The sequence below is a fragment of the Varroa destructor genome, unplaced genomic scaffold (genome assembly GCF_002443255.2).
Source record: "Varroa destructor unplaced genomic scaffold, Vdes_3.0 BEIS01000002.1, whole genome shotgun sequence".
Lineage (NCBI taxonomy): Eukaryota > Metazoa > Arthropoda > Arachnida > Mesostigmata > Varroidae > Varroa > Varroa destructor.
Genome location: NW_019211455.1, coordinates 23,476,477 through 23,501,282, shown reverse-complemented (window position 1 = coordinate 23,501,282; position 24,806 = coordinate 23,476,477). Strand labels below are relative to the sequence as shown.

Below are 24,806 nucleotides of genomic sequence, written 5' to 3'. Positions count from 1 at the left end.
ATAATTGTTGTACAGATTCGTTTTTTGCCTGTTTATGCGTTCCAAAGGTGTTGTTATCCGCTTGTATGTGGGAGTGCCTCTGTGTACTAGTTCGATTTCTTTAGCTGAATGAAACGATCGATTTTAACCGGTTATAGGTAATTGCGCCAGTGTTTCTAGTGACACCCGATGTAGATTGGGTTTGTATCGATTAGTCTACATATGGGTTGGTTAGGGAGCGGCTGTCTAACCCTTGGGCGTATTATCAAGCGTACAAATGTAATTACATCGTGTGCCAAATCCACATTTTGAATGGTTGTACCTGCTGGCGTAATTTTTCAGACTCGTACCTGTTACTAGGATATATTGATGGAGTAGCTGTTTGTGTTTTTGTCGTTATAATACACGAACACTCTGGAATTCCATATTTCCAAAAACTATCCATTCAACATATTATTTAGCCTCCTTTGATGCTGTTTTCAATGCCTCGATGCAAACTAGCAAAACAGATTTGCGCATTTAAATATGAAATTGGGGGTGCGGGGTAGGGGGCTCGTGGTGGCCCTCATAAGGTGTATGTAACTCGTGTCGACAGGTCGAATAAATATGTTTAAAACCCTGAACAATATACGTTTTCGTTAAACGTATACATTGCCATTACACCAGTACAGTCGAATGATTCGGCTGTTACACGCGACGGGCAGGCAGCCTTCAAAACTCGTTGGGACCGTATGATGATTTTGTATTATCTGCTAGAGATACTCCTATCTACTCTTGAATGCTCTGGCACTCGTTCGTTTTTGAAACGAGTATTTCATAGCAGGAAATGCCCCTGATGTCCATTGCAAGTGCTACCATTACCTCGTGTCCGAACCTTCTGCACCCGGCTACCGAACCCGATTTCTCCACAGAGCGATACCATTCGTCCGTCCGTTCCTTCTCAAGCTGGCAGTAGAGATTAAACCACGTCTTGGCTATGGCGATTGTGTGCTCCATGCGAGGTCTTCGTCCGTTCCTCAAATTACACGTTGAGTTTATCACACGTATTTTTAACTGGCTTAGAATCAGTTTACGGGGCACCCGCTTTTTACTCAGCTTTCACATTTTCAGTATTTGGGTGATGATTATGTAACAAGTTACCTGTAACAAGACATGTTAGTTTTGGCCGATAAAGCCCCAAAATTTCAAGCTTCCATGAAAAGCCTTTTTGATTGCGATAAGATCTTTTTGGGTCTCAGGTGCCGACATCTGGTCTTTAACATTCTTCGCTGGCCTTTAACATTCCGATCTCCGCTCTACAACCGTTTGCACCATTGACGCACTGTGCTTCTACTTAAGGCCTCGATACTTATATATTATATTGATGTCCTTATTACCTTCGATGAATCTTCGCAATACTATTGATCTTCGAGATACAAAAATTGGACGCCTAAACATTCATTTCCAATATAAACAAGAGAATATTTGTGAAAGTGTGAAAGAACGAATGTTCTCTCGAGTAAACTTTATCGGTCACAAGTTTCTAGAAGCTTGCTGGAGTATTTAGCAAGCAGATTCTGTCCGGTAGCACTACATAATTTAAAGGCTATTTAATCAGAAAGTCCACCGGGTTCGCTTGAAACATGTATAGTATAATCACAACAACCGATGGGAGCTCTGCAGATATTTGTGCTACCAAGTGTTCTTCCTAAAAGAGGCTCTGTTTTTGTTTGATGCCGGTGACCCTATATTTATAAAACAATGAATGCTTGTCAGAGCATTGCTTTACCTTGAAAGAATGCTATATCACGTTACATAGATTGAACCCGTCGGGTCTGGTTTGCATCTGGGGGGTGCCGTTGTTTCTGTCGTTACTTTATTTTTTCGCGGAGGAAGCTATAGTTGATATTTAATTAAACGCATATATATTTGCCTCTTGTATTTATTCACTGTGATATATACATATGTGCAAATAATTTAATTAGGCGGTCGGTGAATCGTGCAGCTGCTAGGCTGATAATGATTCTGCCACAAGAACAAGGTCGTCTAAGAGCACGTGAGCGTTAAGTTAAAGTCTGGTCGTGCAAATTAAATTTTCTTAGCAGAGCTGTTAGAACTTGCACTGGAGGTCAACTGATCAGTCTTGGTACTTACGAAATTTACAGAGATGTATGATATGCGTTCGTTTAACGGGTTTTCGCTAAATGAAATGCCAATGCTGCATCTCTTCGCTGCGTTCCACTCAATACCTTGCCGTTTACAATTCCTTTAGTTTTCGAAGTAAAAAACCGTACGTTACTTACTTTTCGGTCAATAAATTGGGCAACAAATACAAGATGATGAACCTATCATCCTGTATGCTAATGAGACAGTTCATTTAAAGGGATAGATTCTGATTAGCCCCATCTATATATAAACTTGAAGAGACAACTTTAACTTGCACCGAGTGTCCTGTTGCTAGAACTTTCGCATCCACAAACAGCGTATATGCTTTAATTACAAACGCATAAGGAGTTCATCGTCACAGCATGCTCCTGTATGATGCTTTCGCTATATACCGTCGACAGGACCGCTTGATGTGTAGCACCCCTAGACGCGTTGACGCTAGAAGCGAACGAGCTAGCTGCCTCCGTTGTTACCCGCCCACCGGATTGGTACTCTAGTACGTGGTACAACTCTCCTCCAGCGTTCTGCTATCGTTTTCTACACTCGCCGATCTCTAGCCATGTTGGTTATGCCGTTCGATGGCATTATAAGAAAACTTTTCCTTAAATCTTACTACTGATCCGTTCTATAGCGTGAAAATGGCTAGAATCTTTTTCTTATGTTATGCTTTGGTTTAAATAAAACAAGCGTGGTGACAGGGCCTCCTAACCAGTATTGAACTCAAAATAATCTATTGTTAAGTTCAATAGAATGATTATAGAGTATGTTAGGCTTTCTCCAAGAAGGAAGCGTTGAGGATGCTTTAATAACAAACAATAAAGCCTTCTACTATCGCATATCACGACAAGACATTGACGGTCCCGCTATTTAGTTCAGCTTTCCTATGTTCCCTGCCATGCAAGGCATAGCACTGCCATATTAATTCACGAATTAGGTAGTATTATTTGTCATTCGTTGCGTTATGTATTGGCTCTGCCTGTTATGGACGCCCTCCTTTGGATCTCGTCAGATGCTGACTGTTGCTCATAAATACGTATGTATGGTACGATTGCATAGAGTTCTACAGTTTGCGATAGCCATGGTAATAGATTCATGCAGACCTTTTAATAGACTTACTAAGACATGTATATAATTTAGGTAATAGATTTATGAAATTTAGTTTCGGCGAGTCGTTCAGCTTAATCAGGTTGAACTTTGGTCAGCTTGTTTCTACGAGACCTTGATACCCTATACTGATCTTGCGATAATGTAACCCTTACATCCTATCCTATGATTGAAACTTTCTGAAGCAGGACGCGGTAAACCTTGGTTGGTTGGTTGGTTGGTTGATTGAAGCTTCACGTACCGATAGCATACATTTGTTAAAAAGTTAATAGATACCAGGTAATCCCAAATAACTAAAGGTCTTCATATATTTACGGTTCGTTTCTAGTGTGAACGACAGTAACTCATTCGAAGGGTTTGCCTAATTTTTTTCTCTTTCTTATCGATCACATTGAACTGACATAGAAAATACATGCGGTAACATAAATTCATCACTAAATAAAGAATTACATATATACTACACAGAATAATATGTATATAACCAGCTGTATATTTCAAGCGAGTATGGCCGTCACAAAAATGGACACTGCAGATTCTGTTTGAGCACCCAACCTTTTCGGCAGTCACATAACTGCAGACTTTTACCGCGAGACTAAAGGTATGCTTTTTCGGGATGAATGAGATTTGTCACTATGAGAGACATCAGCATGAGACAGATAAACCTTTTTAATGCAGAAATATCATTGCAGACAATGAATCTTTAGTAATCAGGCCGAACTACTATAGACCGTTGCAAGAAGCATGTCGCAAGGCACATTGAGAAACATTACCTATTTCATAAAGTTATAAGAAAAGATGCTGAGATTTTTATATATATGAGTATACGTGTGCTCGAGATGTGAGCTGCGTGGATGGCGCCGGTGCCAGCAAGAACGGCGGCCGGCGTGGCAACGGTTCTTCAGTATTTTTGTTCCATACAAAGGACCCCAATCGATCGCAACTCTCGTAAGCTTTACTTGCCACAACTCGTAAGCTTGCCACAACTACTGCGAGAGAGACTGCTGCCACTTCCGTTCTGTCAGAGATACGCGGCCAGCGTTTGACTGTGGGGCTGGCCCACTGTGTCGATGTCACCATCGCCAGATTCATCACTTCCGTTCTTCATCAACGGCATCGTAGCACACCGTTATCATCACCATCGCCATCGCCTCTGTTGCCAAGCCAAATACGGTGTCTATCTTTGTCTTCTCGGAGTCACCAATTACTTTACCTATCCTTCTGCTTGTGCGCTCGTTAGAACCACTGCATCTCATCAGAGAATAACGTACACAAAATACCAGCACTAGCCACAAGTGGACCGCGTCCAACAACCATTTTTCGTTGCCATTGTTTCTCTCCCTCTGATCAGTAGCAGCGGCAGCAGCTGTTGTCGACGAACAGACGACGTCTGCCACTGATTTTAGATGAAGTAAGAATCATAGGCTTGTCCCTTAATATGACTAGGCCAGCTAATTTTTGCATACTTCGAGCACATAAAAAATGCTCGAAAGGTTAACCACCGATTGGGCGTCTGATAAATTGTTACCGTTGGCAAGGGAGAAAACGACACGTAGATGCCAACATAACCCTAAACAGATGCGGCTGTACATGTTATCCAGAGCGGTTCCCGATATCTATATGTAGAAAAGTAGGTATTCAACATTTTCGTCTATCCTCTTTGTACTTCAGACATGGATTCCAATCATACGGAATCACAAATGGCGTTTGTACACTTCGTTCATGCAATTCGATCACAGTAATAGCATATTGTATTCTATAGGTGCATCGTTTCCGTAGCAGCTAGTCTATACTTGCCCATAATTACCCACAGAAGAAGCGTTCTTTGTTACCAGAAATAAACGCCACTTAATTTGGCTTAATGCGAAAGAGTACTTGTTTCAGGGATCGAGACGATTGCTGGACAGTTAATAGGATACACGCACAGATCTGCCAGTTGCTTGACATCGCCGCTCTGAATTCGTAACCGCCTTGTCTTCAGTATCTCTTGTTGGCGTCTGGTACTTTTCGGTCGCATCGGGATGAGTTATATCATATTCCGTGCACTCAGCTATCACGCTACGTAATAGGGCAAACTAAATACACCTCGTGTTGAATTTTTGTAGAATGCATTTTTGGAATTAAATTAGCGTACAATTGGAAACTTATCGGGTTGAGTTCAACATGGCGCGCATGCTTAGAGCTCAGGCAACGTAAGAAGGGCAATGTAAATATGATCGTCAGCAAAGGAGCTTCGAGTGTGTCATCTTTGATATTCTCGATGCCCGTTACTTTTCTTTTATCCTATTAGATAAATATATTACTATGAAGGGTACATATTATTATACTGCATGCAAAAGAGGCTTAAACAAGATCAATGTAGTTTAACAAAGGACACGGGTATTTGCACTCGAGTGTCTCATCGAGTTCCCACAAATATTCCAAAATTCTGTGTAAACGTTTCTAATAAAGCGGCGACTGGCGTGGTCAACGCTGAACATGGACAGGCGCAGGCTTCTTCTCTCGCAGCCGCCCCCATTAGGCCTTTAATCTGAGTTTATTGAATCGTTGACGCCTCAATGATCGCAGCACTGGTATTGTGTATTGCGCAGCGGCGACTAAGTCGCATTAGTGGCGCCGGTGTAAACGATCGACAAGGTGACAAAATGACCGGCGTTTCACGCTACTCTCTCCGCGAAGTCGATTGAGGTCTATATTAACCGAAAAGGAAGGCTGCCCATAGCCTACCACTGATTGATCATTGCCGCAGGTACATTTGTCGAGCAAACAGCCTTTCAAGCCCCGTGTGGAAACAATAGTTTGAAGAACAGATAGACTCATATTCGTATCTACTGATGTCGTCTCCGATTTGGTTCTTCGCATTTGTCCTGGTACAACTGCGGTGCATTGCCGCTGCTGCCTAAACGCTGCCGTTGAAGTCTGCATCGGCGCAAGATAGAAACGCTAATCATTTTGAGCCTATAGCAGACCTTAATACAGCGAAGTGTCCTGCCGCAAACAAGCCGATGACCACGCATAACGGACGAATACTGTTTAAGTGCGTCTCAATCAAAGAAAAACAAACACCAGTTTAAAATTGAACGATAACACAATCGAGCATAAGAACAATCACTAATAATTATAATAATAACAACACGAAATAACAGCAGATGAAGATCTAACCACTAGACAAATTTGGCCACACCTATTTGCCATACGTTGAATGGGCTTTCTGTAGCTCGGCAAAATGAAGCAATAAATCAGAGTGCAGCCTGTAGATGCTTTGCACAGTTGTCAAAAGAAAACATTTGTATATGCAGGGTATTGGTGCATGAAATAACGACGATAATGTTCCGGTAAAATTCCTTAAAAAAATTAATTTTTCCATGATCTCCTTCTGGCAAGGTTGCTAGAACGGAGCAAAGTATGTATTGATGATAATATGATATAATAATATATCCATGTATACTAAGACATATATACATGATCTATATAATATTTAAGTGTAACGTAAAAATGCCTGAATCCGACCCAGTACGAAGCAGTCAGACGATACGGCTTCTATCGTCTGTCTGTTGTTGCCATAATAAAGCACACGCGTTACTGGTAACCAGCAGTACGGAAAACAGTAATATCAATAACTGTAGCAGTTATCGGGAAACAGTGATAGCCTTATGGCCGCTTGTAGCGCTAGCATTTCTTGCCATTGTCAAAGACTCGGTTTAATTGGCATCAGAGAGTAGTATCTTTACTCGATGCTCGTGCTTCAAACTTATCCAAATATCTCCATATATCCAATTGTTCTCGTGAATTTACGAAAAATGACGCCATGTCGAAAATCGTATTATTACGAGAGACGAGTACGCAGCGCCCACTTGCCCATGTTAGAATGACGTATGTTCTTTGATACAGGAACACAGCTCCACTAATATATATATATATTAAGGGAGCTCTAACGTGACTCGGATTGGAACTTGAACCATAAAGCTCGATGGCGCCTCGTTCGTTCAGTGACAAATCAGGTAAATTATTTTTCTGCCAATAAACGTCACTCTCGTTGCTCGTACAGCCGGCAGACGGCTACAAAGCAAATGTCGTATTATTGAGTCACTGAAAAGATAGTCTAGACAGACTCCTTGTTCGCTCGTAACTCGTTTTTCCATTCATTCATCTGCCTGCCCTCCCGACTGCCTGCCTGCCCGTTTTCTTCTTTAGTTCATTCGATACTCTGCTCAACTGCTACATCACCCCGTTCTACGACTTGCAATATTCCACCGTTCACGGTTTGGCTTCCGGGAACCGCCGGTGCCCCTGTTTCTTTACCCCTGTGTTCTTAGTTAGCGCGCGAAGCGTGGCCTGTGAGCGAGTGATGAAGGGAACCAAAGGGAACGGTCGCGGCAAGCGGCAGCGCAACTACTCCTACAGCGACCAATGGCTTCGGTGGCCACCACATCGACTTTCGTCCGATTTCATCTTTGGTTAGAAGCACAATCGTGGACTCATGTTAAATAACATTTATGTCTTTGGGCAAGGCGCACAGAAAACGTAGACTTGCGGCCACTGTGTGAATATAACCGAATGTAGAGATGCTGCTGGGCGGGATAAATCGGGTCTTTGACTGGACTGGCTAACTGAAGAATAAATGAGCCTTTTTTCCTCCAAATGCGCCTAAACGTGATTGCAAGTTGCAATAGACGATGTTGTGAAGTATACCCAACCGCTTCCTGAGTTCGTTCGATTGCAACTGGCCGAAGACGGCCACGAACCCGTGCGCCAAGTGGGACACCGTTAAATATTATAGACGCGTCTTAAAGGGATCGTTCAACAATTCTAATGGGTCTTGTGCTTCTGGCAGAGTTGAGAAACGCATTTCTACGTTTCGAAATAGATGTATGTCGATACTTAAGTTCTCAATGAAGGAGCTGCAAAAAACAAGGGTCCAACCCTGTGTGGATCAGTATTCGTTGAAATAATAAATAGGTAGTTAGCAATAACTAACCAAGAACAAACCGATCTAGTCACAGGGAAGAGCGAAAACGTTCAACAGATATATATACTATAAAAGTCAATTGTTCTTAATTAAACTCTTCAAGAATTTCTCAAGTTTATTGTTATTCTTTAAAAGATTTGTTAACAACGAAATACACTTGGCCTAAGTTAGTTACTGTAATAAGTTAACATACAGGTTCGAAATAAGGTTTCCTATTGCCAATACATTGGGAAGTCAACATTGCCCCCTACTAGTAAATTTATAAAATTACATTGTAATGTTCATAAGATAAACAATGCATGCTTTTTACATTTATTTTTTTAATTGATGTGATATATTACTGATGCAGTTTGTAAATATATATGCGTACTTTTAAGGTATACCTACATTTACATACCGGTGCGGTGTCTAACGTATTAGACGGAAGATTGCGTGAACGAAAAAATGGTAAAGCTACATTAAGATCTCTATGTGTTTTGCGTACATGTCAAAACTTTAGCCCTTATGGGTGTTTCGTCCCTACACTTGCATCGATGGGTGGAAATCGAATAAGGACATAAATAACACTGATTTCTATGATTAGTTAATCCGCTTTCTGCATACGCTGGTCGCTACAAGTTTATCTGGTGAATTCAGTGTGTGGTTTGCTCGTTTGTGTACCATAACCAATCCCTTCCCACACTCAATGAATCCATTTTGTATGATACAGTTGAATGCTGACATGATTTTGTCAGCCTTGTTAGTGTGATTACCATGGCCAGGTCACCTGTAGCACTTTGCCTGCGTATCAGTGCATGGTTCCTGGCTCGGCCATCGTTATATCCGTGAGCTTACCATGAGTTAGCGCATCTTTTTCACGTTTGCGTTGTCCTAATTTGTCTTTGGTTTCGGTATTCGATTGACCCTCTCGAAATTTAAGCCAAACTTCACTCTTTTTTTTTCTTTCTGTCTTGCCTACTCTGCTCCGCTGAGGGAGACCAGGTTTCAAAAATTCGCTGAATGGTATATCTTTACCATGTGGGCCAGGTTTTTTGTTAATTGTATCGTCAGTGGTAGCTTCTACTAATGAGCTTTCGCCATCATCTCCATATCTATGTAGATTAGCTGCGACCTTCGCAGCAGGTTCGGCCATCGATTCATTAGCGGATTTATGCTCGTCCTTAGTCGTTTCTTGTTCCGGCGCGTCGCTCTTCAGTGAGCCTGACTCTGTAAAAAGAAAATCAGCCGAAACCTAATCGTCAACATAGAGCGTGCCTCAGTTTGTCATTCTAGCAACCTTTCCGAATACACTATCTTCTATATGCTTCGTATCAAACTGTTCAACCGCAGGGTCAATCGTGCCTACGGAAGATTGAATCAATAATCTCCTTTTTGCATTTTTTTGAAATTGTTTGTAAACTGGACGTAGGATCATTGCATGGTGATAGAGGTTTGCCTGTGATTTGTCCAGGATCTACGATCTGCCACTTCTGACCAATTAGGTAGGCGCACATCTCTATTTCATAATGATAATATGACCGTATTGCCTTTTTAGCGGTGTGCGCCTATACTGATCGGCGAATTCTGTCGTACGTTGCCATGTCGATGGTTTACTAGCGGTACTAGGTGAATCTTCAACAGCGTACGCTAATGGATCATGGAATCATCAATGAAACAAAACGTGGATGAGAAACGATCAGACAGAGCTCAACAACTGATTGCTCACTTCCCAACTAAGCTACAAGCTATTGTAAATAAGCAGCTTTTTTTCTGGAAAACCATTTAGTGTGTGGTGTTTTCCTGAAGCTAACCCAGTACTTTCTTGCATCAGATATCGTTAGTCTTCAGTGCTATTTACTAAACCATCTATCGATTGAAGAACTCTCCGACATTCGCAATTTGTATTTATCCTTCTCTCGAAGAGCCGTTATGCGACGACTTTTACATTTTGCCTTGAAGGAAGTCCTGTCATCCTTCAAGGCTTTTTGCTGTCCGTTTTCCATAGTGAAAAAGAGCAGAAATGTCGACTCAATATTCTCAAGAAACAAGTCCTCATATGGGAAGGCCTACTTACTATTACGTTGTCTTTTTTAAGTTTTCTGTCGTTGTCGTTCGACTTAACTTACCATAACTGTATTGTGCCGTAGGCCCCTCCCATTTCTGCTTCTTTTTACCGCCTAGCCAAATAAATTTCGCACGCATTTTGCGTTCGAAATTAGCGTTCCCACCATGGGCAAAAACTATCGTAAAGATGGCTATTATACCGTATGTAGGTATCCGTGTTCGCCACCTTTCGTAGTACTGCTCCCTTTCAGTAACGGTGTTGATCAGTACTATACGTGAATTACCGATAGAAAATCTTACGAGAAATAAAATAGCTTTGAGAAATGTAAATATCTAGACGTTGAATTCGATAAAGCGGCATCACCACAAACCTGTATAAACTATGCCAGCTTATTACATATAGTACTTGTTGATGATGCTTTCCTTTTGTTCTATTGCCGTTACTGCCGAGCTGTATTGGCGGCTTAGGTCTAGCATCATCGTTCGTGAACGATATATATATATATAGCAAGTGATTGAATTAAACAGAGAAGACCACTCAAAAATTTTCGAGCGATTGCGTTCACTGGCGGCACTCTTTACGTGAAGTCAAAAGGCAAAAATGTCTCGGATGTTCTTCAATTGGGACCATCGCGAGCAATAACGATATCGAGCTCGCATTTGAATAAAAAAAAAAAGTACAGACATAGTCAAGACCGTCAGAGAGTCAAGTTTATTTTATGACTTTTCGAAGAAACAATATGTTCGTATGGTTAGATACACTCTGTATATAGCGCATCAATTTGAGGATCAACAAGAGGATCTGTTCAGGTTGCATTGTGTGAAACAAACAAAGAAATCTTTTATGCTATTACATTTGGGCTTTTCTTCTAACGTACATGCATTGGTACGGTAAAGGTCGAAAGACAACGGTAGGCGTACAAATTTTTTCTACTGGAAATGATCCTGGTAAGGGATGGTGAGCATAATTTGCTAAATACATATTGCTTTGTGCCTGGGTTTCTACCTCATAGCAACGTATCGATTTTATTGACCCCATTAGGCGTCTGTGACTCGGGAGATGCGCATACTGTACATTGAATACATTTCCAAACCTGAAATTACACCACAACAGAAACAGATTCTTTCTGCAGTTCTTTATTTCGATAGAATATTTAGAAACTCGTCATTTCTTCGTTTGCCTATGTTGCTTCACAGCTTAGCGTTGCAGTTATTTTTTACGCAACGCTTCAATTAAAAGGCCTAGGGGGACATATAAAGCAGTGTCAAGATAGGCTCCAGCGTCCAGGCTTGCAGTAGTCCTAGTTACCTTCAAGAAAGCTTGGAAGCACCAGGTTGAAGACGAGAGTATTTTTTCTAAAAGGTGTTTCCTAAGGAGGTAGCTTTTCCTTATTATGTCTCTTCCTTTTTTGGCATCATGTAGATGCATTTCAGAAAAACCGTTTAATGAAGCGAGCTTCGTAGAAATGAACGAATTCATTAATTTCGTGATAATTGTATCGTGTATATGTCGTCTGTGACCGTGTTAATTAGCACCTAGGGGCTAAACTAATCAACTTAGCGCTAACTGAACTCAAAATAGGCACTACACACACGACACAAGCATTGCTAGGCCATGTTCACTCATAGGCACTCGAAATTCGACCATTCGGCTGAATGTCAAGTGCCGTAAAAACCGTGTACGTTCATGCTCACCATTTCCTGTAGAGTAGATATCATGCAGCGCTTGTGCTTTTTTTGCTTTCAAATATCGAAAAATACACCAAATGAAGATGCCCACAATTGCACATACTGCCACCACAACGATGACAGTCGTAGTATTCATTTATATAATATCCGGCTGATGTCGCTTGAGCCACTTCGCGATGGTAGCTTCTCGATAAATCGTACGTTACGGTAAGTCGCTTCATGAGTAACGAAAAAGGCGGGTTAAATTCAGTCCTTAATAGATGCTCAAACTCCGCCGCCTATAACTGTGAACTCGGTGAGAAACCGCGCGCATATAATGAACACAGGCTGCTCTGCTATGGATAACAACTTCGGGCACACTCTCATCGAAGTTCGAAGGAGTTGAGGGCGCGATCTTATGCCGTCTTACGCTGTTGCTAAGCATGAATTCGAACCGCATTTCGAATAATCCGACTTTTCTCGGCTCTTCGTTCACTAGCGGTTAAAATGACGACATAGACAGACAGACAGATCGGTCGATAGGTAGGGCTATGTTGTTGCCAATCGGCAACTATGTATGCAAAGCTGTGTATTCTCACATTTATGTTAAAACTGTCCCCTTGCTATTATCAACCCTGCTCTTATGAACCCGGCAGCGCCCCTCTCGTGCTGAGAGCGGCTTCCTCTGCGCTATGCTAGTGAGACTTACCGTATACATAAACAAAATCGGACAGCACCATCATATATTGTCAGTCCGAGTGACAGCGTAGATTTTATCTGGAAACGCCATATTCTACTGCAGTCATAAGTAGACAGAAGTAACAACTATGAGCAATGCAAATGACTTCACCCCTACCTGCGGCTTGCTTTCGATGATTCAGAAGAAGAGAAAATTGGAATATAGAATAGTGCTAATGATAAAAAATCGGAGAGTTTCACACACACATATATATATGTGTGTATATATACGTATACGTATATATATATAGAGAGAGAGAGAGAGAGAGAGAGAGAGAGAGAGAGATAAGGACCACTCGATCATTTTGCTTAGGCGATCTTTCGTAGAAGTCTCCTACTGTGCTCTATGTCGACATCATTTTTATATACATATGACAATTTGGTCTCGAACCGGTTTGTCGAAAAGTAAATTCTGTTCGAGGTCATAAACCGATAAATCACTGCAAAAAACTAATGTCGGATTATATCTATCAAACGGTATCTGCTCTTCGGTTTACTTTGGTAGGTGCTAGCCAAGCTTGTATAACCAAAACATATACAAAAGTTAAATATCGTTAGATAAAAAATTTCAAAGAGAAACAAAATCAGTTACTTGTGGCAACTATATGGTGCAGATAAAGCTTTACTACTTTACAGGTGATGACGACACTTGGATGTGATCAATGAGTAATCTGCTCTCCTAATCATCAATCGGTGATCATTTGCGCTACGGTCGAATGCAGCACCGTCCTCTGAATGAAGAATGAAGGCCATCATTATACATAGATATGAAGTCTTTGGCAAAATAGAAAAACGTTATAGTCGAAAGTTGTAACAATTTTAAGATACTACTTTATTTTACTTTACTACTATTTTAGGCTATACCGTAGTTTAGTACAGAACGTTTTATTTAGTCAAAAAAAGACAATGTGATTGCCTGTATGTACTTGTGATATGTACTTACACATTTCGTTGATGGCCTATAGAATAAGCAAATGTTATCATTATATGCGCCAGACACGTATGTTCGCATATAAATACATCGTTATGCTCAAATACGAACTTAATTCATTTTTTGTTACCAGCTTTTTGCCTTTTTACACTTTTTCCTCGCTTTCGTGTTTCTTCTGCTGCCAGCATTCATACCGCTTTTTTTTTGTAATAAATTAGCCGGGAAGGAGGAAAAAAATCGATTATTATCGCTCGACTTTATGGTCCATACATGGATTTTTGAGTTGTAAATACGGTTGAATACCTGAACCAGCCGATGTTTCTCGGAACGTCAAAGAAGAAGATGTTCCTTTCTGTAACTTACCGAACATCCAGATTTTGAAAAAGGACCGTGTTGTATTGTTAACTAACGAGGCAACGGTGCTTATTTGAGAAGTTTGCTCGTTCACTTTCTGCTTCTAAGAAACAAGCCTGGTCGAGCACTCAATTCTAGATAAAACCCATTTTTCTTGATGTCGATAACGTTGATTAAAATTACTCACACGAAAATTTTCGCTCGGGTACTGTGATAGAGCTTGGTAGCCGACGGAGCGTTTACAGATATAGGGAACGCCGACTTCAGGTTCAACACGGATTCGGGTTCCCCCACGGAGGCTGCGCTGGCAGCGACACCGTTCACAGTAACCATGCCATACCTCATTGAAGTAAGTCGCGATTCGTTTGCCGTTTTCGCTCTAACTCTCTTGTGAAACTGTCGCAAATTTTCCTGCAGTGTCTTGCGGTTGCAGTGCTATCTAAAGTCTGCTATTATAATGTAGTTCTATATCTTTAAAGCAATTCTTTTAGTGACGTCGGTACGTGCCACTGCGGATATATTGCACTTACAATCAAGGGAATATTTATTCGGCACAACAAACGGAAGCAGGTTTCTCATATGATGCTCAAGGATAACGGCCAATCGACACTCAGTACGAATATGCGTGGTGTTTTCAGGGAACCCGCAACAGAACCAGACCTGCCAGTCTTGTGCACCGGATAGCTCAGTCAGAACGGTTGGCATCGTGAGTGCTAAAACCATTCACCAAGTAGAGTGTCTATAAGGATAGATCTAACAGGCCGGAGTTCCAGAAGTCTTCGTCACGCGCTTTTTGCCTGCAATCCTTTAGAGATCAGAGAACACTAAGTTCTAGAATGGCGTTCCTACCTATCGTCAGCTTGGTGTCACCAGACCATTTCGTTAGCGTTTTCGTCCTTCCGGTTTCTGTATAGTCAAATCCTCGTGGATCAAACTCTCTGCTTTCGGCGGCCCCATAGGACTAATGGGGCTAATGGTAGTGTCGGGGTATTGATTATGTACGACAAACCCATGTCAGGTGAATCGGTAGCGTACGTACCAAAACGGATAAGTATCGTCACTATAACAGATTTCTCTTTTTGAGCAATATGAAGCTTATCTGCATGAATCCGTGTACAAAGAATCGAGTTAATACACATTAAAAGTATGTACTTAATACTAATCATGCAAACTTTAGACAGTCAGGAAATGTTATTTCTATATGTATGATGATAATGTATGATTCCCATCCGCGTCTTCGCCAAATCGTTAGTTCTTTTTTATTCGTATATGTTAGCGTCTTTCTGTTAACAAGTATTGCGGGTATGTACACTTTCTTCATTTCTTTGTTGGGAAAAATTTTTTCAAATTTGTAGGTTTTTTGGAGAAAAACAAAAGCATCCTGACTGGACCAAGCCCACCAAGTGCCACCTTCATTTTATTTTCTATCTTTAACAAAACAAATGTTCTATTATAATGTAATGTTATTATAATAGTAAAATAAAATTGAAGCAACATGAAACAAAAGGAAATGTAAATAAAAACTGAAATAACTCAAGCTTAAATTTTTTCCAACGTATTTTTCAGATGTTGCGATACTCTAAAAGTTGCATGCACATACATTAATTAGAAACCAAATAACACAAGGGGAATTCTCGCTTTACTGTAATAAATTCATGTATTTTCAGCCTTCTCGTCATGTTTGAGTTGGGAAAAAGAAGATTGCGTCGGCTGCCTGGTGACTTTCAACAACCAGAAAGGCTCCAACGAGTAAACTAAAAGTGCTTGAACCATAAACTTTGTGCAGTCCATTTATTTATCATGTGTGTGATTTTCCAGTTCTTTTATAGAAGCAAACTCAAGTAGCTGCAACAGCGCGATAATTTCTTTAAAAGTTATAGCGATAACGAACGAAAAACATTTCGTCACAAAATTGTGCTACTTTCCCAACTCTCCCAGTGCTTCGCTTTTAGGACATTCTGGCTGTTGCATTCCAAGTTCATTGGTTGACGTTGGTGGCCGACAGATGGCGCCACGAGGTCTTAACTCCATAAGAAAAAATTTCAAACTGAGGTGAAAGGAAATATAAATGTTTTTCTATGCATCTCTTTATGATGCTTTTATTCAACATACTTGTTACTACACAACAGCGCAATAGTGCCTATTGCGCTGTTGTGTAGTCTTTTTTTAGACATAGTACGATTTTGTTCACTTAGGCTTGTATTGAAAGTAGTGACTATTCTTTTATTTAAATCTTTTTTTATGCTGCCTCATTTGTACTAGATTTAGATACAACGGACCGGGTGATGAATCTGTCCTCCATGTTAGAATAAATTATCCAATAGTGCTACGGTGACGACGATAGAAATGGGCGACGAAATAGCTGCGCTAGACTGGTCAAACCGTACATTAATAAATCTTAATAAAAAAAACAATGACTACTATAGTTAAAAACATTTTCGGATAATAATAATGATGGTAAACGAAATCGAAACATCAACGTTAGACCTGCTTACTTTTTTAAATTATTTTTCATTTATCTAAAATATTTGCTATGAAATCGACAACAAGTCTATTGTTGGCCAATAATTGTTCATTTGTCAAGATTTGCCACCGAATTGAATTGAATCGACATTATCCAGGCACATTTTGTTTGCGACCTTTGAGCAAAAAAATTCCCAACTGATCCTTTTCGGCCCAGCCCGGTTTTACTCACGGTCGATAAAGTCATTTTCGAGTAGAGCATAGTTATCATGCATTTACGCTACGAATCCAATTGGCACATTTTGTGGCCCAAGCAGTAATTGTCCCTCCTTCCCTCTTTTTTGTGATCTTCAGCAACAGCAGTAATACTGGTCGTGGAAGCCATCTGCGTGTGATACGTAGCGTGTATGCCTGAGCGGCACCATCGTATTATTATGCCTTCGAACATCGCGTCGTGCGTCCCCCTCTTTACGATGGACATGCGGACCCAAAAAGGGTAGAACTGCCGATTTAACAACGTCGGCTGTAATCTGCTTATTCACCCTTGGATTCGATGTACGAACATAGGCACGACTGGACGAACGGGTTACTGTCGCGCATCAGTTCAGCGCCGGAGGCTGGCGGCGTGGCATTACGAGACGGCGCCGTTAGTAACATTGTTGCTCTACTATTGCAGTTCTTATATTGTTACCCAAAATCTATTCTTCTCTATGACGCGCTCTTGGGTGTCACGCTGACCGGCAATAAACAACAGCTAACATCTTGAGTTTTTTTTTCTTTTTGTCAGCAAGCCGGCAGCGTCAATGACGACGACAAAGACGGGGTTGTTGGTTGGCTCACTCTCTCTCGTTTTTCGCGTCTGGTTTAGGCTGGTTGGAAATTCACCACGCAGCTGTTGCTAAGAGCTGCTACTACTGTCAGCGATAGATATCAAACCAGCGGCCACGGGAGGGCTAGATGTCTGACCCGTAATCACATACCCGATGCGGAAAATGCCATGCGCGACCTAGAGCCTTCGCTTGTAAATGCTACCGTTGTTGTTACTCTCGGTAACGAGTGCTAGCATCTAGTAGCAATTGGTATTTGGCCTTCAAGAAGCCGCTATGGCAGGCTTGGCAAAACAGCTTCTCTTCAACAGATATGGATAGAGGACGCAACGGCCTGTTCCACTTTTTAACAGCCTATCTATTTCGCATCCTTTCAAGAGTAGCATAGCAAGCTAGTGGAAGAATGAACCGAAGTGCCCATTGATGTATGATGAAAGTGCGAGAACTGGAACAGCAACGGTTGGCTGTGTTCCAAGTTGGAAGTAACGTGGAAGTAAGTATAAAAATGATTCAATTGTGACCTGTTTCTCCCGATCATCCTCCAATATCCTTGAAGAGATCTTTACTTGTGTTACGTATGGTTTAGGAGAACGTAAAGCCGCTGATAGAGATACAGGCAGATATTTCATTGATCGATTGATATCTCTAAGTGCATCTGACGAGGAAGCTTTCGGTCGATCGCCGATGCTTAGGGTGGAACAAACCAGTCTTATTGCGACAAACAAACAAGCATATATGATAATTTACCTAATCTATAACTTTAATGTTCATGCGAGTCATTGATCTCGTCCTGATTTCTAGTTGGATATCTTTGGACGTTGTCGGCAAAGACCTTCCAGAACCGCTCTTGCTAACGAGTTCAACATAACTTATCAGATCAGTAATTGCAACCCTGAAGGAAGTCTAGATCGGCCATCGCCAAACACTGTCAGACTCGTGATCGCAAAAATCAGTTGATTACTACTTTACTTTCTCTGAGATTTATAGACATACAATAATTATTTCGTATGCATTTGTGAATATATCAGCATACACAAAAATGTATCGCTCCTCTATTTTAGACTATTCGTCTTATTACAGGCAAGTATATCTGATAACCGTTGGACTTGATGACGTGTTAACGCAGCGAAACGTCATTTCCGCCAACGTTATTCCGCGATCATTTCGAAACACAGTGCCATCGAAGTTTACAACGAAGTGTATTGAGTTACACCATCATGATAAACGCAAATCGTTTAATCAAAGGGTGACCTAATCTAGAAGATAGTCATATCTTAACTCACTCAAAGGCACCTACGATAAAAAGGACAAAAAATTTATATTGTTTGCAAAAAACAGGCGGACTTTAGCCTCAGTTACATGACTATTTTGGACGGTTACTGGTTGAGCTGCGTTCCTGACGATATTTGAAGGAAATCTGTGGGATGGAATAAGCGGTATCGTCAAAGTTTCGAACTAGGGGGCATACAGTTTCAGTTTGGTTGCCGGGATCTTGTATTTGAAAATTTATTAATCAAGTAGATTATTATACTTTTAAACAGCTACACTATATATCCCAAATAACCTATCAGTTACACTGCCTACATAAAATCGACTCGAAATTTCTTTTTTTATATGGTATTTATAAGAATTTTTATATGATATTAGCAAAGCGCAATCAATATGTGAGGCTAATATTTAAAGCGGATCTGACGACATTGCATAGTAAGAGGCTTTATACAGATGGAACCAGTATAAGCTGGAAGTTTCGACGTTAGCTTGTGTGAACCTATTCTCTCTTACTTTTTCAGCGAATAGACCTTTTAATAATGAGTTGCATTTGTAAACAAAAAACATAGGAAAAAAGTGCACCTACTAGCATGAAACAAATTTTACTCCAAGCCGCACTGACTTGGAGAACTATATTTTGTAAATTTATTTTCTTCAATAGAAAAAGAATACGTGAAAGGTTAAATTAAAAAAATTGGTTAGTCCCCACCATCGGCTGCGGAGTGTTCGTAACCGCTGTGCTGTTCCTCTGACGATTTATTGTGTTTTGGTATCAAAGAAAAGCTAAAAAAGAAAAGCACAAAAACTAGGCCAAACGAAGCCACGACGAACGAGATGCGTGTTTAAAATAGTTCTTCATTAAATTTCAAAAATGGGCATCCCAGGAAAATAGAAAAGACCACTTTTGAGAGAAAATCGCCGTGAGGATAAAATAAAAGAGTAGGATCTTGATTACAAAGTCAACGATAAATAGCCTAGATGCAGCATCATACATTAGCAGAACCCAAAAGCAAAAAAATGAGCAAGAAATTGAACCTCTGCCCTCTGGATGGGGCAGTTTTAGGCAATACCAACTTCTGTAGTCGATCAGTAATCAGTCGAAAGGACAAAGTAAAAGAAGTTGTTTATGCTGAACAAACTCTCATTAATTTGAGGGCCATGAAACCGTTGACCACGTGCCTACCGTATAACTTCCGTTCAAAAAATGACAACTATTTTTTTTAGGAAAACTTGAGCACAGTGTGAACCTTAAGATGGGTGTTGTTGACGTATGTTTTCATCGAGTGAAACCGGCTCGGCTTCAACTATAGGGGGTTCGATTTAGGTTGACCCTCTTGAATCAATTATGTCTGACGAGTACCATTTGTTGGGTGCTTTTTTTATCCAATTTAAATATTGTATGCGAGGTTCAAGTTACAAGCGCTTATACTTAATACATATATTTGTCGTCTTTTTAGGAAAGCCACCATTGTCCTACCCTCCTACTTCTTTTTATCTGTCAAAAGTGTCAAGTTTTTTTTTATTTAGTGCTCTCCAGCCAAGATAGAGCTGGGCCACTTGTTTATTTCAAAACTGTTGGTTCAGATAAAGTGTATATGAGTTTTTATTTGATTGCAGCTCAATTTAGACGAATTGATAAAAAATGGCGCTTACAATGGTTGCATTGGCACTTATCGACTAACAGCTTTAACCGGATTAATGAGTTGGCGACTGTCAGCCGACAACCGAAATCGCAAAATCTCTACGTGTATACGCCTTTCGAAAATCGCGGACGCCCAGACTGACAGAAAGGAGGAAAAACGCGACGAGCGTGCCGCACCAATATCTCGTTCAATAGTCTCGAAAAGTGTCGTATGCACGTTAGCTACATCATCAAGTCATCGGCATGAACACCACCATCAGCCGCATTATCATCACTGCGCTTTTAGAATTTCGTTCGCTCTTTCGTCACAGTTTAGTACTATGACCCGGCGGCAACAGCGACAGGTCAGTTTAAGCGACCAGGGTTCGATAGAACCCGATGCTTTTTGCCGCTAGGTTTCTAGTTCGGCCAAGGTCATCTTAGAAACGCAATTGATCAATCGATCGCTCGCTCGCTCGCTCGCTCAGTCTGTCCTACGAAGCTACCTAGAGCATGCGAGCAACCAAAACGGTCAGGGTAGAGGACGTCGATGACAACGTCAACAGGCAAGTCGAGTGACGACGGACAAGAACGGGCGCGGGCAAGGGGCGGAAAGGGGTGGAAGAATCCGTTAAGAGGGACCGCAGAGGGATTCGTGTAGTGCAGCTAGCTACACTGCCCAAACGCCGCACGAGATAATGAGGCGACAGGTAGATAATAAAATAGAGACAAGACGCGTGTCGTTTCTCGCAGACCGCTGCCCGCACGCACAATACAGAAATGCACATGTCGCGAAAAATACGTAGTGCACGGTGGGTTTGATGATGCAGCAGCGGTAGCTTGCTCTGCGTAGTGGCTGTAGAGAAAGCAGCCGATGAGAGCGACGACGATGATAATGGCGGAGTTACGACTGGTGGCCTGGGCAGTGGTAAAGGTGCCTTGCTCTCGATAGAGTAACGGAAACTGACAGTACATAGTAGCTAGAGAGATAGGCACGATGAGGGAACCGTGCTAGCTTACTGCTTAACAAACAGATACTATTGGGGAACCCATATTGTATTATTATTACTGGGAAACATCTGCAGACAACGCGTTCTTCTTCGTAGGATTTGTATAACGATTTAGGTAGTTCCAATGGTTTCGCTTTCCTTGTTCCTATCTGTGTCAATGTATTGCACTATGGTTTCAACAGTCAGCGTCGTCAGAAGATCGGCTCGACTCCAACGTTCCAACCGCGTGCAGTGTATGGAACTTCTAGAAGAATGAATTACTAGTTAAACCTATGAAGGATCTCAAGGGAGCCCTAACTTCAAGACAAATCATTCAAAGGGAGCGATAACGCGCGTTTTTAAACTACAAGCCCATTTGAAAGTATTAAAAATACTGGCCGCATAACGTAGCGTACAAAAATTGATTTTTAACTTTCCTTCACCTGATTGAAGTTTACCAGCAACACAGTCTATACTTATATATAATCTTTTCTATTAACAGAAATTGTGTCGGTACATTACCTAGGTAGACATTTGGTTTTATTTATTAATTAGAAAAACGCAGTGCGAAGATATTCGTGCATACGTTTTTTAGTTAACAACAACATGGTTTTCTTCTCAGTTAGTGATGGAAAATATAATAAAAAACGATTGCAATTGCTTTTGGCAGGTAAATGCAGAATTATCTTTTTGCCTCCAATGGGATGTGTACCTTGACTAATGATTTTTACCACTGTGAAATTTATTCGAATTTAATATAACTATTTGCTCTGTTTACCATATTCTCATGAGACATACATGTGTTTAAGTGCGTTACCGAAGCCAATGTATCATAGGAAATAATCGCGTGCGCACGTGCACGCTAGCAAGTTTAAAAAAGTAAACTCAAGTTAAATGAACAGAACTGTATGTATAATACAGCCCAAGTTAAAGTTAGACGATACGTAAATTTCAAACGGTCAGTAAGTACACAGAATACAGAGCGTCATCGTGGCCTAAAGTAAGTGGGCACAAATAGGCGATAATGTACCTAAGTGATCTGATATTAAAATGCACAACGCAGGCTAGGGGGTCGTTGACTTTTCAAAGTCATCTCACCGAACCAAACAACGATCATAGACGCTTTTTAGCGGGATCAGTCAAAATAATAGAAAAATATTTCTGGTACATGGCAGAAATTAGATAGTTTCAGAAAACGCAATGAACGTTAGCAGACGATCGTTCATACTTGTTGACGGCCATGTGATAAAATGGTTACAAAAAATCAGATACGAAGTACGCGAGGATAGTTACGTAAATTAAGAACACATTCACTCATATCAATAGCTCTGACGTTTTTGCGACGTACGTTGGAGCTTCATCAAAAACGATCGCACAACAACAGGTGCAATAAAACTAGTGACGAATCGTCAAAACAACAACTAGTAGCGTTAGCAACAGCGATAGCGGTAAAAAGTGTCGGATAGAGCCGACCACCGACCGCACTCAGCTTAACGCCGAGTGCGAACGCTATCCCTATACGCTTTTTGGAGACGATGATTCTTAATCGTTGTATACGTAAGGTACACCACTTAAGCCACCAGGCGTACCTTGCTCTAACCGTCGAACACAATATTCTTGACGACCGTATTTGAACCTAAACTATTATGTGCCCCAAACTCCACCATACAAATACGAATCAAGCCATTCGAAGAAGATCGTTATACATCATAGGTATTTAGTTCTATGTTCGGTGGTTCTTCCTATGTCAACCCTCAGCAAGCGATAACAATTACCGTTGTTAGTTACAGACGAACGATTGTTCTTTTTATTCTTTTCCTTTATTTCATCAAGGCTCTTGTTACTTCAGCGCTTGCATCTCAGAGAGTCACATCTTGAATCATCGGCTTCGCACAGATATGACCCTCCTAAGTGCTTTTGTACATATTCGCCTATCTACTGCAGCTGGCAGTGTTCCGTATCTAGGCTACAAAATATAGGGCTTCTTGGGTATATCCGTAGGGCAGACTTCTTTTTTTAATTATTGTCGTTTTTATGGACACTGCAACCTATAAAAAGCATATCTGTACAATCTTAACCACTTTATACAGTTGCTGACCGTTGGCTGGAGTTCAACGTATTCGTTGTGCGTTAGACCATACAAAGGACTCAGCATGTCTTAACCAAAACGATGCTTTTTCCTTATAATTTACGTGTTAATTTTCGATTATTTTATTCGTATCCCTTTGTCCGAAAGCATCACAAAATGTTCTTACTTTTGCTGGGGCGGTTAGCTGTTTACCTGTTAACACAGTGGACAGAGTATAATTTGTAATTTTGAAAACATTCTCCGCATGACTTTACCCTACACTTTATACTACAGATCATTTTTTGAACTGAACCTCTTACGAAGCCTATAAAGTATATCCCCGATGCAAAAGGGGCTTCATTGGTCGCTTTAATGCGTAACACCACCTAGTTCCTTATTCATTTTCTCACGCAATATTTAACTTAACAATGTTTAACTAATTTGTACCTATAAGAATGCTAGGGCAACTGCTGGCAGAGAGTGACAGGTGCGAATTAATCCCCGGATCATTAGTTGCCGCCCAGAAAATCGGTGTACACAAAGGGATCAACAGGAAGATTAGTATTATTGACTTTTGTTTAATTTTCCTCAGTCAAGTGATCAGCTTGTCTCTTTCAATCGATGACGACCTGCGCAATATCTGAAACAGTCTGAGCAGACGCGTTGAATCTTGAGGTATTTCAATACTTTCAGTAGCGGCCTGGGTGCAGCTGGACATTCATGATGCAATTGTATACTACTAGTATATTTCTGTGTACGTCCCACGTATCGGGCGATACCAAAATAGCGGTACGCGACAACGACACACCGGCATTGAGTGAAAGATGTTACATCTTTTTCTAAATTGTTCTCATGATTCATAATAACTACATATGAAATTGTATGTTACTAAATACAAGTCAAGTCATACTTCGTCACACTTAAATGTGATTAGAAAAAAATGATGACCGCTAAATAGCTAATGTTATAAAGGTAATCAGTTCAAAAAACACCATCCACTAGTTAAGCTGCTTGAAAACGTCGGCGTTCTCCTCGATCTGAACTTTCACTCTGCAAATGTGTGTTTTCTGAATAGGGCGGTGGAGTAAAGTATATCGGCCTATAGGTTTGAAAGTGTATTTGTCAAGATTGGATAATTTATGCCGCCCGACGGTGCGACCTTTGGCGTGTGACCAGAGGTGTACTACAGACATAAAAATCTTAAGTGTTTTCCGTGCACAGCAGACATAGCAGGGGTAAGGTATAAATATCATGGGGCGCCCGTATCGCCACACACTTTACTTTGACAGTTTTTTTTGCCTAGCTAGAAAGCTTTCTTGCGCATTCAGACCGAAGCACACTCCACAATCGTCTAGGAGAGCGGACCCGTTCTGCACCGATATATACTGTATGGTAAACCTTTTGACACCGTCGCTAAACAGATGTTTCGTACACCAACAGTACAATGTTAATAGATAATTGTTATGCGATGATGCTTAATAACGACATTTATGGTTCTTCAGTATACTTCGCTTGTTGATTCCTAGCGTTTCGCGTTATTAAGTAAGCTTCTTACGTAAGTGTAAGAGGAAGAGCGTGGCGACAGATGCGTAGGTTACATGTACTGCGCGTAGTTAGACAAGTTGTAAACAGGCAAAAAGT

General features: G+C 40.9%; 1 protein-coding gene and 1 long non-coding RNA gene across 4 annotated transcripts in view; both read left to right on the top strand.

The window, feature by feature from the left end:
* LOC147757543 (uncharacterized) overlaps window positions 1-15,882 on the top strand; it is a 34,923-nt gene extending 19,041 nt beyond the window's left edge. Inside the window, exons 6-7 of the long non-coding RNA XR_015320537.1 lie at window positions 13,280-14,277; window positions 14,567-15,882. This is a non-coding gene — a long non-coding RNA (uncharacterized LOC147757543). The remainder of the gene's footprint in view (window positions 1-13,279; window positions 14,278-14,566) is intronic.
* A 99-nt stretch (window positions 15,883-15,981) lies between these two features.
* Window positions 15,982-23,262, top strand: LOC147757542 (uncharacterized). Of its 3 annotated transcripts, XM_086979463.1 has the most exons (4): window positions 15,982-17,037; window positions 17,179-17,711; window positions 18,020-18,145; window positions 18,299-23,260. In XM_086979463.1, exons 2-4 carry the CDS (start codon window positions 17,646-17,648, stop codon window positions 18,326-18,328), a joined length of 222 nt encoding a protein of 73 aa, XP_086835589.1. In that variant the 5' UTR covers window positions 15,982-17,037; window positions 17,179-17,645; the 3' UTR covers window positions 18,329-23,260. The 3 variants fall into 3 exon arrangements, 2 of the variants coding, with proteins under 2 accessions (XP_086835589.1, XP_086835588.1); XR_015320534.1 differs by lacking the exon at window positions 18,020-18,145 and having other exon boundaries at window positions 18,299-23,259; XM_086979462.1 differs by lacking the exon at window positions 18,020-18,145 and having other exon boundaries at window positions 15,989-17,037; window positions 20,105-23,262.
* Window positions 23,263-24,806: the final 1,544 nt, after the last annotated feature.